This window comes from Lipophrys pholis (assembly GCF_963383615.2).
Source record: "Lipophrys pholis genome assembly, chromosome: 9".
Taxonomy (NCBI): domain Eukaryota; kingdom Metazoa; phylum Chordata; class Actinopteri; order Blenniiformes; family Blenniidae; genus Lipophrys; species Lipophrys pholis.
In genome coordinates, this window is record NC_137639.1 from 180151 (window position 1) to 199846 (window position 19696).

General features: G+C 44.4%; 1 protein-coding gene across 3 annotated transcripts in view; it reads left to right on the forward strand.

Annotated features, from left to right (window-relative positions):
- Window positions 1-1693: 1693 nt before the first annotated feature.
- LOC308114774 (amine sulfotransferase-like) overlaps window positions 1694-19696 on the forward strand; it is a 29146-nt gene continuing 11143 nt past the window's right edge. The window contains exons 1-6 of one of the 3 annotated variants that reach the window (XM_080471932.1): window positions 1694-2007; window positions 2204-2362; window positions 9208-9425; window positions 15519-15645; window positions 15729-15823; window positions 16432-16612. In XM_080471932.1, the coding sequence (XP_080328058.1) occupies window positions 2209-2362; window positions 9208-9425; window positions 15519-15645; window positions 15729-15823; window positions 16432-16612 (775 nt within the window). In that variant the 5' untranslated portion in view covers window positions 1694-2007; window positions 2204-2208. Of the gene's footprint in view, window positions 2008-2029; window positions 2363-9207; window positions 9426-15518; window positions 15646-15728; window positions 15824-16431; window positions 16613-19696 lie in introns of those variants that run through there. The other 2 variants (XM_080471931.1, XM_080471933.1) reach the window with 2 other exon arrangements.

A 19696-nucleotide genomic window follows, 5' to 3' on the forward strand; every position in this document is an offset into this window, starting at 1 on the left:
ACTGGAGGGGGGGAAACAGGCCAGGCGGGAAACAAGCCAGGCGGGAGCAGGTCACTGGAGGGGGGAAACAAGCCAGGCGGGAGCAGGTCACTGGAGGGGGGAAACAAGCCAGGCGGGAGCAGGTCACTGGAGGGGGGAAACAAGCCAGGCGGGAGCAGGTCAGACGGGAAACAGGCCAGGCAGAAGTTTAAATACACAAGGAAGGGGTGGACACAAGTGGAACATTGGTTAATTGGAAACACGAGGTGAGACACACAGAGACCTGACACAGGGTGAGGAGTCTGGACTCAGTCCTGTAGATACTATACAATACTACAATGCATGCAATACAGGATGAAGTAACTAGTAGGAGTCTTGTTAGACAAAACAAGTGCTCCACCACTTTTTTTAAAGTAATCTACAATGATGCACGAATATGAGCTAATAAATCAAGCAGCAGTCTGTTGTATACAGTATAGTTACACAGCATCTTACAGTATTTTGAATCAGGTCATTATAAAAATTATAACAGCCGGAGAACTTCAAGCTGTTGCTGCACCATGTGCATAAGCCATTGCCTAAGCAAAAGTGCAAAAGCCCATTAAACCACACAGCAGCAGGCAGGTGATGAGGGAGGCAGGGGGTGACTAGATTCTGAGCAGTTTTTATAGTTTGTTGCCGTGTACCATAAGAGAAGAAAACTCTAAGATGATGTACCTGCAACACAAAATGTAGCATTTAAAAAAATCAATTGTTATTTCTATGATAATGATTTTAATATAATATGAAACTGTTTTTGTTAAACACAATATATTTCACTGGGTGCAGGACTAGTGCAAACTATGGCTCACTAGTCTGCTCGACTAGTGGGAAAACAAATTAAGATCTATCCCTGTGGTTAGATCCTGGTGGATGGGAAGCTGAAGCCTCTGTGGTACGAAGGATGTGTGGTCCCCCAACAGTTAGTAGACATCACTGAAGGCTTGATGGACATCGGTGATGAGGATTCGTACTCTGAAGCAGAGAGCACATCTTCAGATCTGGACTATCCCAGTGGAGACAGCTCAGAGTCTGACGAGGACTCACTGAAAGGGACTGTATACTGTATGTTTCAAGATGCTTGTAAATATGTCCTCAAAGTTCTGATGGTATAAATGTTATCTCAGTATGTGGAGTGTGGAGGTTATATTTGATTTTAAAGCCCAAATAAATTGGGAACATAATTTGATATGTTTATTTACCATTTTAATAAACAATTGATTTTTTTTAACAATTATTAAGGAGTTTGGAATTTCGACCGTACATTTCTAATGTTGCAAACAAATTTTGTCTTTGAATCAAAGAAAGTAATTTTTGAGAGTATGGTGACTTCAAATACATCTTTGAAAAGGTATTCAATATGATTTGCAATGGCACATGTCCCATGTAGATCAGTAAAAGGAAACTCAGATTATAGGCCAATACCCTCTAATTTTCGTTTGGCCCAAAAGTCGAAAAAAGCGACATAGGGTACCCTTTTAAAAGCAACCAAAACATGGAGTGCATCCCTAAATTTTCAATGTTAACATAAATATTCATGTTCAGTAGATCAGGAACTTAAAAAAAAACCGTTTTGTTGAGTGGTGGTGGTGGTGGAAGTGCACCGGGACCATATCTGGCCCATGGTCTATTTTTTTTCTCAATGCGTAAAAACTTGCGCCAGACGCGCATCTGCTCATTGAGACAAACACAAAGAGGCGGCGCATCCTGCACGACATCACCCAGTTCACTTCGGATTTTCCTGCACGACATCACCCGGTTCACTTCAGGTTTTCCTGCACGACATCACCCGGTTCACTTCAAGTTTTCCTGCACGACATCACCCGGTTCACTTCAAGTTTTCCTGCACGACATCACCCGGTTCACTTCAAGTTTTCCTGCACGACATCACCCGGTTCACTTCAGGTTTTCCTGCACGAACACCGCGGAAAGCCCGTTAAACACGCGCGCACAGCGTCTATTCCGCAGGACAGAGGAGCGGATCAGCAGGTACGCACCGTGTAGAGTCTCCGGTTACAGCCAGGCTCTTCTCTTTGTCTCGCAGCCGTTTGGCCACTTTTCCCCAGTTTGCGCAGCGTAGGGACGCTCGATGAAGGATGCAGATGTTTGGAGAGATCAGCTGTTTGCTTTTGGCGCTGCTGAAACACGTGGATAAATCCCAATTCTCTCTTTATTGTGTTTGTAGCTGCCATGGATTTAAATGATACCAAGACTCACCCTGAGCTGCTGCGCCACAAAGGCTTCAACCTGATCAGCGGGACGCACGATCCGGACGATGTGGATCAGATATATGACTTGGAGATCAGAGACTCTGACGTGTTTGTCGTCACATACCCGAAATCAGGTGAGCATCCGGATCCAGGCAGTACTCAGGATCCAGGAAGTACTCAGGATCCAGGCAGTACTCAGGATCCTTGCAGTACTCAGGATCTGGGCAGTACTCAGGATCCAGGAAGTACTCAGGATCCAGGCAGTACTCAGGATTTGTGCAGAACTCAGGATCTGGCCAGGCTGGCTCTGCTAGCCTCTGGCAGCACACCGGGGTTAGCAGGGGTCAGCAGGGGTCAGGGAAGGAACCAGACTGAATAGTATGTGCAGCAGTTCCAGATGAATGTCTCACTATTTTGTTTGAACAATGTATCAAATGATCACACTTGTATGATCAAACAGGTGTATGGAGGGTGTATAATGTGTAGAGTGTGTATAGAGTGTGTGTGGACTGTGTACAGTGTGTACAAAGTGTGTCGTGTGTGTATGGAATGTGTACAGCAGGGTTCCCCACTTCCGGTCCTGGAGGGCAGGTGTTCTGCAGGTTTTAGCTCCTCCCAGCTTCAACACACCTCAATCTAATGATGTCAAAAAGCTCAACAACGAGTGTGTAGAAAGTGTATACACTGTGTACGGAGTGTAAAGCGTGTGTGTAGAGTGTGTATGGACTGTGTAGAGTGTGTATGGACTGTGTAGAGTGTGTATGGATTGTGTAGAGTGTGTAGAGTGTATGGAGAGTGTAGAGTGTATGGAGCGTGTAGAGTGTATGGAGTGTGTAGAGTGTATGGAGCATGTAGAGTGTATGGAGCGTGTAGAGTGTATGGAGCGTGTAGAGTGTATGGAGCGTGTACAGTGTATGGAGCGTGTACAGTGTATGGAGTGTGTAGAGTGCATATGGAGTGTACAGAGTGTATGGAATGTTTAGAGTGTATATGGAGTATGCAGAGTGTGTATGGAGTGTGTAGAGTGTGTAGTGTGTATGGATTCTATAGAGTGTGTATGGAGTGTGCAGAGTGTGTATGCAGTGTATAGTATGTATGGGGTCTATAGAGTGTATATGAGTGTGTAGAGTGTGTACGGGGTGTATATAGTGTGTACAGAGTGTATAGAGTGTGTATGGAGTGTGTACGGAGTGTGCATGGAGTATGCATGGAGTGTATAGAGTGTGTATGGATTGTGTGTACAGAGTGTTCATGGAGTGTGTACGGAGTGTATAGAGTGTGTATCGAGTTATACACTCGATACACACTAGTGTGTATGGAGTTTGCAGAATGTGTATGGATGGATTGTGTAGCGTGTGTACGGAGTGTGTAGAGTGTGTATGGAGTCTATAGAGGGTGTGTAGAGTGTGTAGTGTGCATGGAGTGTATAGAGTGTGTATGGAGTGTGTAGTGTGTGTATGCTGTGTGTATGGAGTGTGTATGAGGGGTGACATAGCACGGTTGGTAGAGCGGTCGTCTCCCAATCGGTATGTTGCAGGTTCAATTCCCATGTCACCTATGCGCTGCCGACATGCCGAAGTGTCCTTGGGCAAGACACTGAACCGCAAACAGCTGCAGCCTCCAATGGTGTGAATGTGATGAACCATGTGAAGAGTTTGGGGCTGCTGTCAGTAAAAAGGCGCTAAATTAGTGAGTCCATTTATCATGTGTGTGTGTGGAGTGTGTGTGTGTATAAATGTTGTTTATCTAAGTGTCCATGGCTTATATGACACTAAATACATGAATAGGAAGATGAGCGTCATGGTACATTTACAATATGAAACATTTCATCAGGATACACAGCGTTCAGTCTCATTGTACTCAAACGTCTTTCTAAATGAGCAACTCTACAGATCACTTTCTGCCAATCAGAGATCAGGATCACTGCCTTTCATTTTTTCAAACAAAGTGATTCTTAGATCATTATACAGTTTTGTCAGTCCAGTCTAGTTTATTGTTCAGGTGAACACCCAGGTACTTAGAAGAGTCCACGATCTCCATGTCCTTTCCCTGGATGTTCACCAGTGTGGGGGGAGTGGGTCTCTGCCTGTGAAAGTCCACCAGCCGCTCTTTGGTTTTACCCGCATTGATCTGGAGGTGGTTCCGCTGGCACCAGTCCACAAAGTCCAGGTTGAGTTCTCTGTACTCCCCCTCGTCCCCATTGGTGATGAGGCCGACAATGGCAGAGTCGTCAGAGAACTTCTGCAGATGACAGTTGGTCGTGTTGTGGGAGAAGTCTGCAGTGTACAGGGTGAAATGGTAGGGAGGCGGGACAGTGCCCTGTGGGGCCCCTGTAGTGCAGATGACCAGGTCAGACACACAGTCCTGTGTCCTCACAAACTGGCCGGTTAGTCAGGTAGTCCAGGAGCCACGATGTGAGGTGCAGGTCAACTCCTGTGTATTGCAGCTTGTCCTTCAGAAGCATAGGCTTGATAATAGAGTTATACCATCCTGATAGAATAATACCACGCCGAAAATATTGTTTAAACCTGCGCAGCAGATTCAACAACTTAGGACTTTTAAGAACCTCATTAGACAATCCGTCCACACCCACAGCTTTATGTGGTTTCAGTCTTTTCAATGACTTTCTGCACCTCCACCACAGTGGTATCTCTATTTAACAAATCATTAGTGATTTTCTTCGAGTAGAATCTTCACACTGTAAATATCAGTTAGAGGGTTAACCCTAACTGCTCATCTGGTAGGAGCTACTACAGGCACACGAGTTTCTGTAATCTGTACCCCACGAATCAGAATCTGGTCACGCTGAAATAAAGATTCCCCGCTTTCAGTGACTATTCAAATGGATTTGTCTTTTAAAAGTATTGTATAACTCTCTTCTTGAAATTTGATCTTTACATTTCGAAAAGTTTTTCTCAGCCAAATGAAGACTCCTCCACATAGTCTGTAATTCATCATTCCAATATGGCTGTGTGATTTTAGGTTTCCTTTGTTTACCTCTTTGATGCATTTTTATGTTTGGTTTGTATTTACTCATTTCCTTATTCAATAGCGTACAAAGACAATCATAACAGTAGTTCATATTATCCTGTGTTTTTTCTCTGTATTCTAATTGCTCTGTAATATTATTAAGAGCTGTATAACAGACCTCAGAATCAAGGAAATTTTCATGCAGCTTTCTTAACAGTCTTTTATATTCAGTTTCCAGGACACATCTCATCTGTCTGAAAAGGCAGATAAAGCACAGAGTGATCATGGAGCCTACATCTATCATCTAACATATTCATGATAGGCTGCCCAACTCTATCCACTAGGTCATGAGGGGTAAAAACTCTTAAATTCAGCGTATGAGTGTATATGGAGTGTGTAGAGTGTGTATGGTGTATGGACTGTGTAGAGTGTGTATGGTGTGTAGAGTGTATATGGAGTGTGTATGGAGAGTGTAGAGTATGTATGGTGTGTGTAGTGTGTATGGTGTGTCTAGAGTGTGTATGGCGTGTGTAGAGTATGTATGGTGTGTGTAGAGTGTATATGGAGTGTGTATGGTGTGTGTAGTGTGTATGGTGTGTCTAGAGTGTGTATGGCGTGTGTAGAGTGTGTATGGCATGTGTAGAGTATGTATGGAGTGTGTAGAGTGTGTATGGTGTGTCTAGAGCAGGGGTGCTCACACTTTTTCAGCATGCGAGCTACTTATAAAATGATCAAGTCAAAATGATCTACCTACTACAAAAATGCAAAACATATTTATTTCTAAATATATTGAGGATTCTTTATGTCTACAATGTATGTTGAGGTACATGCATAACCGCATGAGCCAATATTGCACAACACAACACAATTAACTATGTTCATTTTTTGTCATTACCCGAGTTTACTCTGATGACTTGCACTGAATTGAATCAGCCAGGGATGCATAGTCCGGACAGTAGCTGCTGACAGCCAGCCTCAAGCACACTTCCAAATGTTCATCAGTCATGGTGGAACGGTACTTGGACTTAATGATCTTCATGTGGGAAAAGGCTGACTCACATAAATAAGTGGAGCCGAATAATGCAGTCAAGGAGGTAGCACATTTCCTGATGTTGGGGTACTTCACCTCTGTGAGTAAGTTCCAGAACTGTCCATGAGCTCTGGACTTCAGCTCAATGTCGGCTTGCAGTGTCAAAATCTCCTCTTCCACTCCAGAAGAGTTCAGGTGAAACAGTGTCAGAATCTCATCTTCCACTCCAGAAGAGTTCAGGTGAAACAGTGTCAGAATCTCCTCTTCCACTCCAGAAGAGTTCAGGTGAAACAGTGTCAGAATCTCCTCTTCCACTCCAGAAGAGTTCAGGTGAAACAGTGTTGCAATTTGTGATGCGAGTGAATCAACCTCAGCATCTTCCCGAAAAGGATAGCACATGAATGTAGCGACTGGCTCGAGCAAAGAAAAGTCTTGAAAGCGTTTGTCAAACTCTGACAGACAATTGTCAATCTGCTCTGTGGAGCGTCCACTGTCAGGGTGCACACAGGCCTTCCCTGGCATCTCCAGCTCTGACGCCAGGTTCTGGAAGTTTGCCAAATCATTGCGCTGCAGCTTTGAGGAGCGATGTTGCATCTTTCGTTTGAAAGCATTAACTGAGCTGATCATATTGATCACTGTTTTGTCTTTTCCTTGCAGCTCTAGATTAAGCTCATTCAACATGTTGGTCAGATCGGTTAAAAATGCCAAGTCTAACAGCCACTGACCGTCATTTAGTTGCGTGTATTCTGCATGTCCAGCTACACGGAAAAACTCCTTAATCTCTGGACAGAGCTCTCGAAATCTTTGCAGGAATTTCCCTCGACTAAGCCATCTCACGTCAGTGTGCAGCAACAACTCAGAGTGGTCGCAGTCAGCCTTCTCCAGATGTGCACGAAATAACCGTCTTTGAAGAGATCTGGCGCGAATAGAACAGGCGATCTTCATTGCAACATCCATGATCTCCTTCATGTTGAGCATTTTAGCGCATAACGCTTGTTGGTGGATTATGCAATGGTAATTTAGGAAGTCCGGGAAATCATCGTCCTGCCTGCACTTGGCAATAAATCCATTCAAGCGGCCAACCATTGTGGGAGCTCCATCCGTGGTGATAGACATCAGTTTGTACACTGGGAGCTGAGTTTTCTCCATAAAGTTTTTAAACGACTGAAATATGTCCTCTCCTCGCGTCTGTTCTTTCATGGGCAGTACTGTTAATAGCTCTTCTTTTGTAGTGATATCACTAAACACCATACGAATGAAAATGCACATCTGGGCTGTGTCACTCACGTCCGTAGATTCGTCCAACTGCAGTGAGAAACACTCGCAATCTCCGATGTCCTTCCAAAGTTGCTGGGTTAAATCCTCAGCCATGGCTTCACAGCGCCGTGTAACTGTACTTCTTGACAGCTGGAGAGCTTTGATCAAAGATAATATTTCTGCCTTATTTTTAAAGTCTCGGAACAATGAGTCAGCTGCTTCAACGAATGCCTCCTTTACCATCTCTCCGTCTTGGAAGGACTTCTTGTTATTAACGATGATGTGACTCACCCGGAACGATGCTTCGGTTTGTTGTGTGAAAAATGACTTCTGTCTGGACAACTGGGATGTCAGTTCCTTCACCTTTCTCTTTCTCAGCTCGCTTTTCAGCGGGAAGTCGGTGTCGTATTTTCCATGAATAGTCCGAAAATGCCGCTCCACATTTCCCTTCTTTGGTATTGCGATGGTAGACTGGCAGATGAGGCACTTCGAAAATGTCATTGTGAAAAAAAAGTCCTCCTCCCATTCCGTATGAAAGTGATAAGTTTTTGTCTTCTTACTTGGTCCAGCTCCCCCACTCATTTTTATACCCTTTCTTAGGTTTAAGAGAAAAAACCAAGGGCTGAAAATTGGTGGTAACTCGCTGACAAGCTTGTTAGTTTTGCTGCACTGAGCGCAGTTGTTTGCGCATGCGGAGTGACCTAAGTGTCAGAAAAACGCAGATGTCATCTGACTGGCTGTTTATCAATCAAAAGACGGGATGGATGATAGGCTGGCGTCAATTTTTTTTTAATGTAATGCGATCTACCAATACTACCTTTGCGATCGACTGGTAGATCGCGATCGACGTATTGAGCACCCCTGGTCTAGAGTGTGTAGAGTGTATATGGAGTGTGTATGGAGTGTGTAGAGTATGTATGTGTGTGTAGTGTATATGGAGTGTGTATGGTGTGTGTAGAGTGTATATGGAGTGTGTAGGGTGTGTATGGTGTGTCTAGAGTGTGTAGAGTATGTATAGTGTATATAGAGTGTGTATGGACTGTGTAGAGTGTATATGGAGTGTGTAGAGTATGTATGGTGTGTGTAGTGTATATGGAGTGTGTATGGTGTGTCTAGAGTGTGTATGGCGTGTGTATGGAGTGTGTAGAGTTTGTATGGTGTGTCTAGAGTGTGTATGGCGTGTGTATGGTGTATGTAGAGTGTGTATGGAGTGTGTAGAGTGTGTATGGTGTGTCTAGAGTGTATATGGAGTGTGTAAAGTGTGTATGGTTTGTCTAGAGTGTATATGGAGTGTGTAGAGTATATATGGTGTGTGTAGAGTGTATATGGAGTGTGTAGAGTATATATGGCGTGTATATGAAGTGTGTATGGTGTGTCTACAGTGTGTATGACGTGTGTGTAGTGTGTATGGTGTGTCTAGAGTGTGTAGAGTATGTATAGTGTGTGTAGAGTGTGTATGGTGTGTAGAGTGTATATGGAGTGTGTAGAGTATGTACGGTGTGTGTAGTGTATATGGAGTGTGTATGATGTGTGTATGGTGTGTCTAGAGTGTATATGGAGTGTGTATGGTGTGTCTAGAGTGTATATGAAATGTGTATGGTGTGTCTAGAGTGTATATGAAGTGTGTATGGTGTGTCTTGAGTGTATATGAAGTGTGTATGGTGTGTCTTGAGTGTGCAGTGTGTGTGCAGAGTGTGGAGGTCATTTTTCCGTATGTAACAGGGACCATCTGGATGCAGCAGATCATGCTGCTCCTAGAGGCAAAGGGAGACGTGACGGCCATCAGCAAGAACAATGGCATCTCCAACGCCGATGTCATGCCGTGGATCGAGGTGGCCGGCTGCAGAGAGAAGTTCATCATGGCCCCGCCCCCCAGGCTGAGGGTCACACACCTGCATTACCACCTGATGCCAGCGGCACTGAGCCAGGGGAAGGGCAAGGTCAGCTCACTCTCCTCACAATAACTCAGGTCCAGCTGCCGTTCATCTGTCAGTCACCTGCCAGCCAGTAGTAAACACTGGAGTGAACAGGAAACAGTGAAGTGGACAGTGAGCAGTGGAGTGAACAGTGACGTGGATAGTGAACAGTGAACAGTACACAGTGAAGTGGACAGTGGACAGTGAACAGTACAGAGTGAAGTGGACAGTGAACAGTAGAGTGAAAAGTAAACAGTGAAGTGGACAGTAAACAGTGAAGTGGACAATGAATCGTGGTGTGAACAGTGAAGTGAACAGTGAAATGAACAGTAAACAGTGCAGTGAACAGTTAAGTGGACAGTGAACAGTTAAGTGAACAGTTGAGTGAATAGTGGAGTGAACAAAGAAGTGAACAGTGAATAGTGGAGTGAAAAGTGAAGTGGACAGTGAATTGAACAGTTTAGTTAACAGTAAAGTGGACAGTGAACAGTGAAGTGAACGCTGGGGGGAACAGTGAAGTGGACAGTGAACAGTGGGGTGAATTGAACAGTGAACAGTGAAGTGAACAGTGCAGTGAACAGAGAAGTGGACAGTGAACAGTAAAGAGGACAGTGAACAGTGAAGTGAACAGTTAAGTGGACAGTGAACAGTGAAGTAAACAGTGGAGTGAACAGTTAAGTGGACAGTGAAGTGAACAGAGAAGTGGACAGTGAGAGAACAGTGAAGTAAACAGTGGAGTGAACACTAAACAGTGGAGTGAACAGTAAAAAGTTAAGTGAACAGTAAAAAGTTAAGTGAACAGTGGAGTGGACTCTGGAGTGAACAGTAAAGTGGACAGTGGGCAGTGGAGTGAACAGTAAACAGTTAAGTGAACAGTGAACAAACAGTAAAGTGGACAGTGAACAATAAACAGTTAAGTGAATTGTGGAGTGGACAGTGGAGTGAACAGTAAAGTGCACAGTTAACAGAGGAGTTAACAGTTAAGTGAACAGTGAAGTGAAGGGAACAGTAAACAGTGAAGTGGACAGTAAACAGTTAAGTGAGCAGTGAACAGTAAAGTGGACAGTGAACAGTGAAGTGAACAGTTAAGTGGACAGTGAACAGTGGAATGAACAGTAAACAGTGAAGTGGACAGTGAACAGTGAAGTGAACAGTAAAGAGGACAGTGAACAGTGGAGTGAAATGAACAGTGAAGTAAACAGTGGAATGAACAGTTAAGTGGACAGTGAACATTGAAGTGAACAGGGAAGTGGACAGTGAGAGAACAGTGAAGTAAACAGTGGAGTGAACACTAAGCAGTTAAGTCAACAATTAAGTGGACAGTGGAGTGGACAGTGAACAGTGGACTGAACAATAAACAGTTAAGTCAACAGTGAAGTGAACTGTGGAGTGAACAGTAAAGTGGACAGTGGGCAGTGGAGTGAACAGTAAACAGTTAAGTGAACAGTGAACGAACAGTAAAGTGGACAGTGAACAGTAAACAGTTAAGTGAATTGTGGAGTGGACAGTGGAGTGAACAGTAAAGTGCACAGTTAACAGTGGAGTTAACAGTTAAGTGAACAGTGAACAGTGAAGTGGACAGTAAACAGTTAAGTGAGCAGTGAACAGTAAAGTGGACAGTGAACGGTGGAGTGGACAGTAAACAGTAGAGTGAACAGTTAAGTGGACAGTGAACAGTGAAGTAAACAGTACAGAGTGAAGTGGACAGTGAACAGTAGAGTGAACAGTGACGTGGATAGTGAACAGTGAACAGTACACAGTGAAGTGGACAGTGAACAGTGAAGTGGACAGTGAACAGTAGAGTGAAAAGTAAACAGTGAAGTGGACAGTAAACAGTGAAGTGGACAATGAACCGTGGTGTGAACAGTGAAGTGGACAGTGAACAGTGAAATGAACAGTAAACAGTGCAGTGAACAGTTAAGTGGACAGTGAACAGTTAAGTGAACAGTTGAGTGAATAGTGGAGTGAACAAAGAAGTGAACAGTGAATAGTGGAGTGAAAAGTGAAGTGGACAGTGAATTGAACAGTTTAGTTAACAGTAAAGTGGACAGTGAACAGTGAAGTGAACGCTGGGGGGAACAGTGAAGTGGACAGTGAACAGTGGGGTGAATTGAACAGTGAACAGTGTAGTGGACAGTAAACAGTGAAGTGGACAGTGAACAGTGGAATGAACAGTAAACAGTGAAGTGAACAGTGCAGTGAACAGAGAAGTGGACAGTGAACAGTAAAGAGGACAGTGAACAGTGAAGTGAACAGTTAAGTGGACAGTGAACAGTGAAGTAAACAGTGGAGTGAACAGTTAAGTGGACAGTGAAGTGAACAGAGAAGTGGACAGTGAGAGAACAGTGAAGTAAACAGTGGAGTGAACACTAAACAGTGGAGTGAACAGTAAAAAGTTAAGTGAACAGTAAAAAGTTAAGTGAACAGTGGAGTGGACTCTGGAGTGAACAGTAAAGTGGACAGTGGGCAGTGGAGTGAACAGTAAACAGTTAAGTGAACAGTGAACAAACAGTAAAGTGGACAGTGAACAATAAACAGTTAAGTGAATTGTGGAGTGGACAGTGGAGTGAACAGTAAAGTGCACAGTTAACAGAGGAGTTAACAGTTAAGTGAACAGTGAAGTGAAGGGAACAGTAAACAGTGAAGTGGACAGTAAACAGTTAAGTGAGCAGTGAACAGTAAAGTGGACAGTGAACAGTGAAGTGAACAGTTAAGTGGACAGTGAACAGTGGAATGAACAGTAAACAGTGAAGTGGACAGTGAACAGTGAAGTGAACAGTAAAGAGGACAGTGAACAGTGGAGTGAAATGAACAGTGAAGTAAACAGTGGAATGAACAGTTAAGTGGACAGTGAACATTGAAGTGAACAGGGAAGTGGACAGTGAGAGAACAGTGAAGTAAACAGTGGAGTGAACACTAAGCAGTTAAGTCAACAATTAAGTGGACAGTGGAGTGGACAGTGAACAGTGGACTGAACAATAAACAGTTAAGTCAACAGTGAAGTGAACTGTGGAGTGAACAGTAAAGTGGACAGTGGGCAGTGGAGTGAACAGTAAACAGTTAAGTGAACAGTGAACGAACAGTAAAGTGGACAGTGAACAGTAAACAGTTAAGTGAATTGTGGAGTGGACAGTGGAGTGAACAGTAAAGTGCACAGTTAACAGTGGAGTTAACAGTTAAGTGAACAGTGAACAGTGAAGTGGACAGTAAACAGTTAAGTGAGCAGTGAACAGTAAAGTGGACAGTGAACGGTGGAGTGGACAGTAAACAGTAGAGTGAACAGTTAAGTGGACAGTGAACAGTGAAGTAAACAGTACAGAGTGAAGTGGACAGTGAACAGTAGAGTGAACAGTGACGTGGATAGTGAACAGTGAACAGTACACAGTGAAGTGGACAGTGAACAGTGAAGTGGACAGTGAACAGTAGAGTGAAAAGTAAACAGTGAAGTGGACAGTAAACAGTGAAGTGGACAATGAACCGTGGTGTGAACAGTGAAGTGGACAGTGAACAGTGAAATGAACAGTAAACAGTGCAGTGAACAGTTAAGTGGACAGTGAACAGTTAAGTGAACAGTTGAGTGAATAGTGGAGTGAACAAAGAAGTGAACAGTGAATAGTGGAGTGAAAAGTGAAGTGGACAGTGAATTGAACAGTTTAGTTAACAGTAAAGTGGACAGTGAACAGTGAAGTGAACGCTGGGGGGAACAGTGAAGTGGACAGTGAACAGTGGGGTGAATTGAACAGTGAACAGTGTAGTGGACAGTAAACAGTGAAGTGGACAGTGAACAGTGGAATGAACAGTAAACAGTGAAGTGAACAGTGCAGTGAACAGAGAAGTGGACAGTGAACAGTAAAGAGGACAGTGAACAGTGAAGTGAACAGTTAAGTGGACAGTGAACAGTGAAGTAAACAGTGGAGTGAACAGTTAAGTGGACAGTGAAGTGAACAGAGAAGTGGACAGTGAGAGAACAGTGAAGTAAACAGTGGAGTGAACACTAAACAGTGGAGTGAACAGTAAAAAGTTAAGTGAACAGTAAAAAGTTAAGTGAACAGTGGAGTGGACTCTGGAGTGAACAGTAAAGTGGACAGTGGGCAGTGGAGTGAACAGTAAACAGTTAAGTGAACAGTGAACAAACAGTAAAGTGGACAGTGAACAATAAACAGTTAAGTGAATTGTGGAGTGGACAGTGGAGTGAACAGTAAAGTGCACAGTTAACAGTGGAGTTAACAGTTAAGTGAACAGTGAAGTGGACAGTAAACAGTTAAGTGAGCAGTGAACAGTAAAGTGGACAGTGAACGGTGGAGTGGACAGTAAACAGTGGAGTGAACAGTACAGAGTGAAGTGGACAGTGAACAGTAGAGTGAAAAGTAAACAGTGAAGTGGACAACGAACCATGGTGTGAACAGTGGAGTGGACAGTGAACAGTGAACAGTTAAGTGGACAGTGAACAGTTAAGTGAACAGTTGAGTGAACAGTGAAGTAAACAGTGAATAGTGGAGTGAACAGTGAATAGTGAAGTGAACACTGAAGGGAACAGTGAAGTGGACAGTGAATTGAACAGTGAACAGTGAAGTGAACACTGGGGGGAACAGTGAAGTGGACAGTGAACAGTGGAGTGAATTTAACAGTGAACGGTGAAGTGAACAGTGTAGTGGACAGTGAACAGTGGAGTGAATTTAACAGTGAACGGTGAAGTGAACAGTGTAGTGGACAGTGTAGTGGACAGTGAACAGTGGAATGAACAGTGAACAGTTAAGTGGACAGTGAACAGTTAAGTGAACAGTTGAGTGAACAGTGAAGTAAACAGTGAATAGTGGAGTGAACAAAGAAGTGAACAGTGTAGTGAACAGTGAATAGTGGAGTGAATAGTGAAGTGAACACTGAAGGGAACAGTGAAGTGGACAGTGAACAGTGAAGTGAACACTGGGGGAAACAGTGAAGTGGACTGTGAACAGTGGAGTGAACAGTGAATTCAACGGTGAACAGTGAAGTGGACAGTGAACAGTGGAGTGAATTTAACAGTGAATGGTGGGTGAAGTGAACAGTGTAGTGGACAGTGAACAGTGGAGTGAACAGTGAAGTGGACATTGAACAGTGGAAAGAACAGTGAAGTGGACAATGAGCAGTGGAAAGAACAGTGAACAGTGGAATGAACAGTAAACAGTGAAGTGGACAATGAACAGTGGAAAGAACAGTAAACAGTGAAGTGGACAGTGAACAGTGGAATGAACAGTAAACAGTGAAGTGGACAGTGAACAGTGAAGTGAACAGTAAAGAGGACAGTGAACAGTGGAGTGAAATGAACAGTGAAGTAAACAGTGGAATGAACAGTTAAGTGGACAGTGAACAGTGAAGTGAACAGGGAAGTGGACAGTGAGAGAACAGTGAACAGTGGACTGAACAATAAACAGTTAAGTCAACAGTGAAGTGAACTGTGGAGTGAACAGTAAAGTGGACAGTGAGCAGTGGAGTGAACAGTGAACGAACAGTAAAGTGCACAGTTAACAGTGGAGTTAACAGTTAAGTGAACAGTAAACAGTGAAGTGAACAGTTGAGTGAACAGTAAACAGTTAAGTGAGCAGTGGACAGTGAACAGTGCAGTAAACAGTGGAGTGAACAGTGGAGTGAACAATAAACAGTGAAGTGAACAGTGGAATGTGAGCTGGGATTAGACCGTCGTGAGACAGGTTAGTTTTACCCTACTGATGATGTGTAGTTGCAATAGTAATCCTGCTCACTACAACTGTGGAGTGAACAGTAAAGTGGACAGTGAACAGTGGAGTGAACAGTAAACATTGAAGTGAACAGTGAACATTTAAGTGAACAGTGAAGTGAACAGTCAATAGTGAAGTGAAGTGAACAGTGAATTCAGTTTTCTCTTCATTGCAGATCGTTTGACTTTCTCCTCCTCCATTCTTTTTTGGCTTGTTGTAGATAGTTTCTTGTAATTTCTTTATTGTTTGTTGTGGGACTTCCTCCTCTTTCGTCTCAGTAAATGATAGGCCGCCTTCCAGATTGAGAGGGAGTTTTCAGGGTCAAGAAGCTGTGTGCGAGAGGTTGTAAGAACTGCAGTGTTGCTTGTACAGTGGACTCACACTTACAATTGACCTCCATCAGGTGATCTACGTGGCAAGAAACCCTAAAGACGTCCTGGTGTCCTACTTTCACTTCCATAAGCTTGCGAACATGTTGGAAACACCCGAGAGCTTCGATGACTTCTTTGAGAAGTTCATGAGAGGAGACGGTGGGGCTCATTTTTCTCCTCACACTCTTCGACACACTCTGCACCATGTTGCTGACATTGTGTGTTGTGTTTATTGTGTGCAGTGTTTTCGTCTAGCTGGTTTGATCACGTGAAGAGTTGGTACTCACACAAAGACCATGTCAACATGCTCTTCATCACTTATGAAGAAATGATTCAGGTAGGAGCTAATAAGACTGTGACCTGCATGATGGACTGTTCCATCACACTGACCATGATGGACTGTTCCATCACACTGACCTGTCTCCAGAATGGACTGTTCCATCACACTGACCATGATGGACTTTTCCATCACACTGACCTGTCTGCATGATGGACTATTCCATCACACTGACCATGATGGACTGTTCCATCACACTGACCTGTCTCCATGATGGACTGTACCATCACACTGACCATGAAGGACTATTCCATCACACAGACCTGTCTCCATGATGGGCTGTTCCATCAGACTGACCATGATGGACTGTTCCATCATACTGACTTGTCTTCATGATAGACTGTTCCATCACACTGACCTGTCTCCTTGTTGGAGTTTTTCATCACACTGACCTGTCTCCTTGATGGACTGTCCCATCACACTGACTTCTCTCCATGATGGACTTTTCCATCACGCTGACCTGTCTCCATGATGGGCTGTTCCATCACACTGACCTGTCTCCATGATGGGCTATTCCATCACACTGACCTATCTCCATGATAGACTGTTCCATCACACTGACCTATCTCCATGATAGACTGTTCCATCACACTGACCTGTGATTCCAGGACCTGCAGTCCGTGGTAGAGAAGATCTGTGTGTTTCTGGGTAAAGAGCTCACTGATGAACAGTTGGCCAACGTGGTGACACACAGCACATTCAGCAACATGAGCAAGATCCCCAAAGCAAGTTATGTCCAAGTGCCGGACAATCTACTGAGCCACCGCATGGGACGATTCATGAGGAAAGGTAACACTTCAAAATAAAAGCACCAGACACAACCTGAAAACTGTAACTTTTCATAAAACAACTGCCTACACACAGGACCTCTTCATCTTCACAAAGAACAGCCTACACCCGAACTATTCATCCTCACAAGAACAGCCTACACCTTAACTATTCATCTTCACAAAGAACAGCCTACACCTGAACCCTTCATCTTGACAAAGAACAGCCTACACCCGAACTATTCATCTTTACAAAGAACAGACTACACCTGAACTTTTCATCCTCACAAGAACAGCCTACACCTTAACTTTTCATCCTCACAAGAACAGCCTACACCCGAACACTCCATCTTCACAACGAACAGCCTACACCCAAACCCTTCATCCTCACAATGAACAGCCTACACACTAACCCTTCACCATAAAGAACAGCCTACCCACTAACCCTTCATCTTCACAAAGAACAGCCTACACACTAACCCTTCATCCTCACAATGAACAGCCTACACACTAGCTCTTCATCCTCACAAAGCACAGCCTACACACTAACTCTTCATCCTCACAATGAACAGCCTACACACTAACACTTCACCATAAAGAACAGGCTACACACTAATTCTTCATCCTCACAAAGAACAGTCTACAGACTAACCCTTCATCCTCACAAAGAACAGCCAACCGACTCCCAGAGGAACAGCTCCATAGGCGACGCCCCTTAAGAACTAGAGAAGTTACAAACAGAAGCCCCTTCAGAAACTAAACCATTAAATATTTCTGAAGGAAGGAAAGAGAAATACACTGATAATCGACTCTCCGCTGTCGCACTAAACGTGAATTTAACCAATCACAGTAATCGAAACCTAGCGCTAGCATCAACAGCTAATGCTAATCACCGTCTGACACGAGGCCACCCACTAAAGTTAATTAAAGTTGTACAGTGCACAAGAGCATGAACTCTCTACTCCACTACAAGAACTGAGAGACTTGAAAATGAAATTAAGTAACAATTTGATGGAAGGAGGAGATCTGTGAAGTTGCACCAGACCGGAGGAAACTGAGGAGGGTCCAGCAGATTGAGCATGTTTTGATAGAAGTTGTGGAACTCCACATTGCGTTGGAGGATAAATTATTAGACATGGAGCGTCGCTCGAGAAGGGAGAATATTGGTATTCATGTTGTACCTCAGGAGTCACAGCGAGATTCTCCAACAATGAGAACGATTGTGGAAAATCTACTATGCAAGGGGTTGCAGCTGGAGACCATGAACATTCACCTTGAAGGAGTTCTTTCGGCCACTGCCACCGAGCGAGGTACTGCCACGTTCCTTTGTGAAGTTCCTCCGTTTTAAGATTTGCTGCTCACCAAGGCCTGGAAGAACAAGGGATTCACTTGGAATGGAAGGCAAATCAGCCTCGATTACAACTGTCCAGCTTATCTTAAAGAAACTTTAGGAACCCTAAAGCCGCTGTCCTACCACAGTACATGCTGAAGCGGGGTGGGGCGGGACGGGTGTTTGTGCGGTCCCACTGAAAAAGTTGTGAATGGTACTGAAAAAGCCGTAACCACCAATTATGATTTTCCGCCCCCCCTCCGTTGAGGTACCTGAGACAGGGTCTCAGAAGGCGGAGCTACAACGCAGCTGTCTGCTGATTGGTAGTGACCATCATCACTCTCGACTTGCGTGCAATATTTAAATATTTCATCAGCCGTAAAACCTCTGTTGTTATTTACATACGCCGCTTTGTGCTCACTGGTTGTTTTGTTAACTGGGTTTATTGAAACATCGGCGCTCCACTGTCCCCTGGTTTTGAGACGAGTAACAGGAGGCGGAGCTTCAGCAGGAGCTGGACGCTGCTCTTCACAAAGAGAAAGTTTTCATTGTGTCACCGAGAATGAGGCTCACGGCTTTACTCTGATGGCCGCCGCCGGCTGCTTCGGCGATCTTCAACCGACACGACCTACATCATTCACAACCCCGCCTACATCTTAACTGTATTGTCTACGCTGGGACCGGCCCTAGACCCTTAACCATAGGGACCACAGGGGCAAGACCTGGACCAGAGACCAGAGGGGCAGTACCTGGACCAGAGACCAGAGGGGCTCCAGATGCTTCCACAGGAAGTTCAAGTGAGGTTCACTAAATGACTGACCTGTCGGATGTTAAAGAGAACTGGACCTGCTGGTTGTTTCGGTTTACTGGTCTCCATAGTGACGAAGAAGAAAGTTCTGTTGGTTCGATTCTTAAGAGTGAAGCACGAGCCAATCAGAGCCCTTCACCAAACTGATAAGGAAGCCACCTTTAGAGGCTCAGTAGAGACCCTGCTTGGGATCATTAGCAATGGTCAATCACTGTTGTCTTCTAATGTTGTTGTTTTTTTCTTGTTCTTCTTGTCCAGAGTTTATTGGTCACACGATTCTTGTCCAGGGCTCACGGGTCACACGATTCTTGTCCAGAGTTTACGGGGCACACGGTTCTTGTACAGAGTCCACGGGGAACACGGTTCTTGCCCAGAGTCCACGGGGCACACGGTTCTTGTCCAAAGTCCACGGGGCACACGGTTCTTGCCCAGAGTCCACGGGGCACACGGTTCTTGCCCAGAGTCCACGGGGCACACGGTTCTTGCCCAGAGTCCACGGGGGACACGGTTCTTGCCCAGAGTCCACGGGGGACACGGTTCTTGCTCAGAGTCCACGGGTCACACGGTTCTTGCCCAGAGTCCACGGGTCACACGGTTGTTGTCCAGAGTCGACGGGGCATGCGGTGTGCGGCTTTAATGAATGGCAGCTTAGTGACGTTGTAACAGTGAACATGGTCCCATTAAAAGATGGACAAACTTTTCTAAACATAAAAGAGATAAAGACACTACTTTGATGCAGGAGACACATTTTTCAGATGATGAACCTACAAAACATGGATTCTACTCTTCCACAGTTCTGGAAGGCAGAGAGGAGTGGCACTTCAAATATCAGGATCTATATGTTCAACACATTTCAAGGAGGGGAGATACATATTGATCACATCATATTGATAAGGGGAAGGATTGAAGTAACGTCACAACCTTCAGGAACGTGTATCTGCCTCCTGGTAGCAGCTCCTCACTTTATA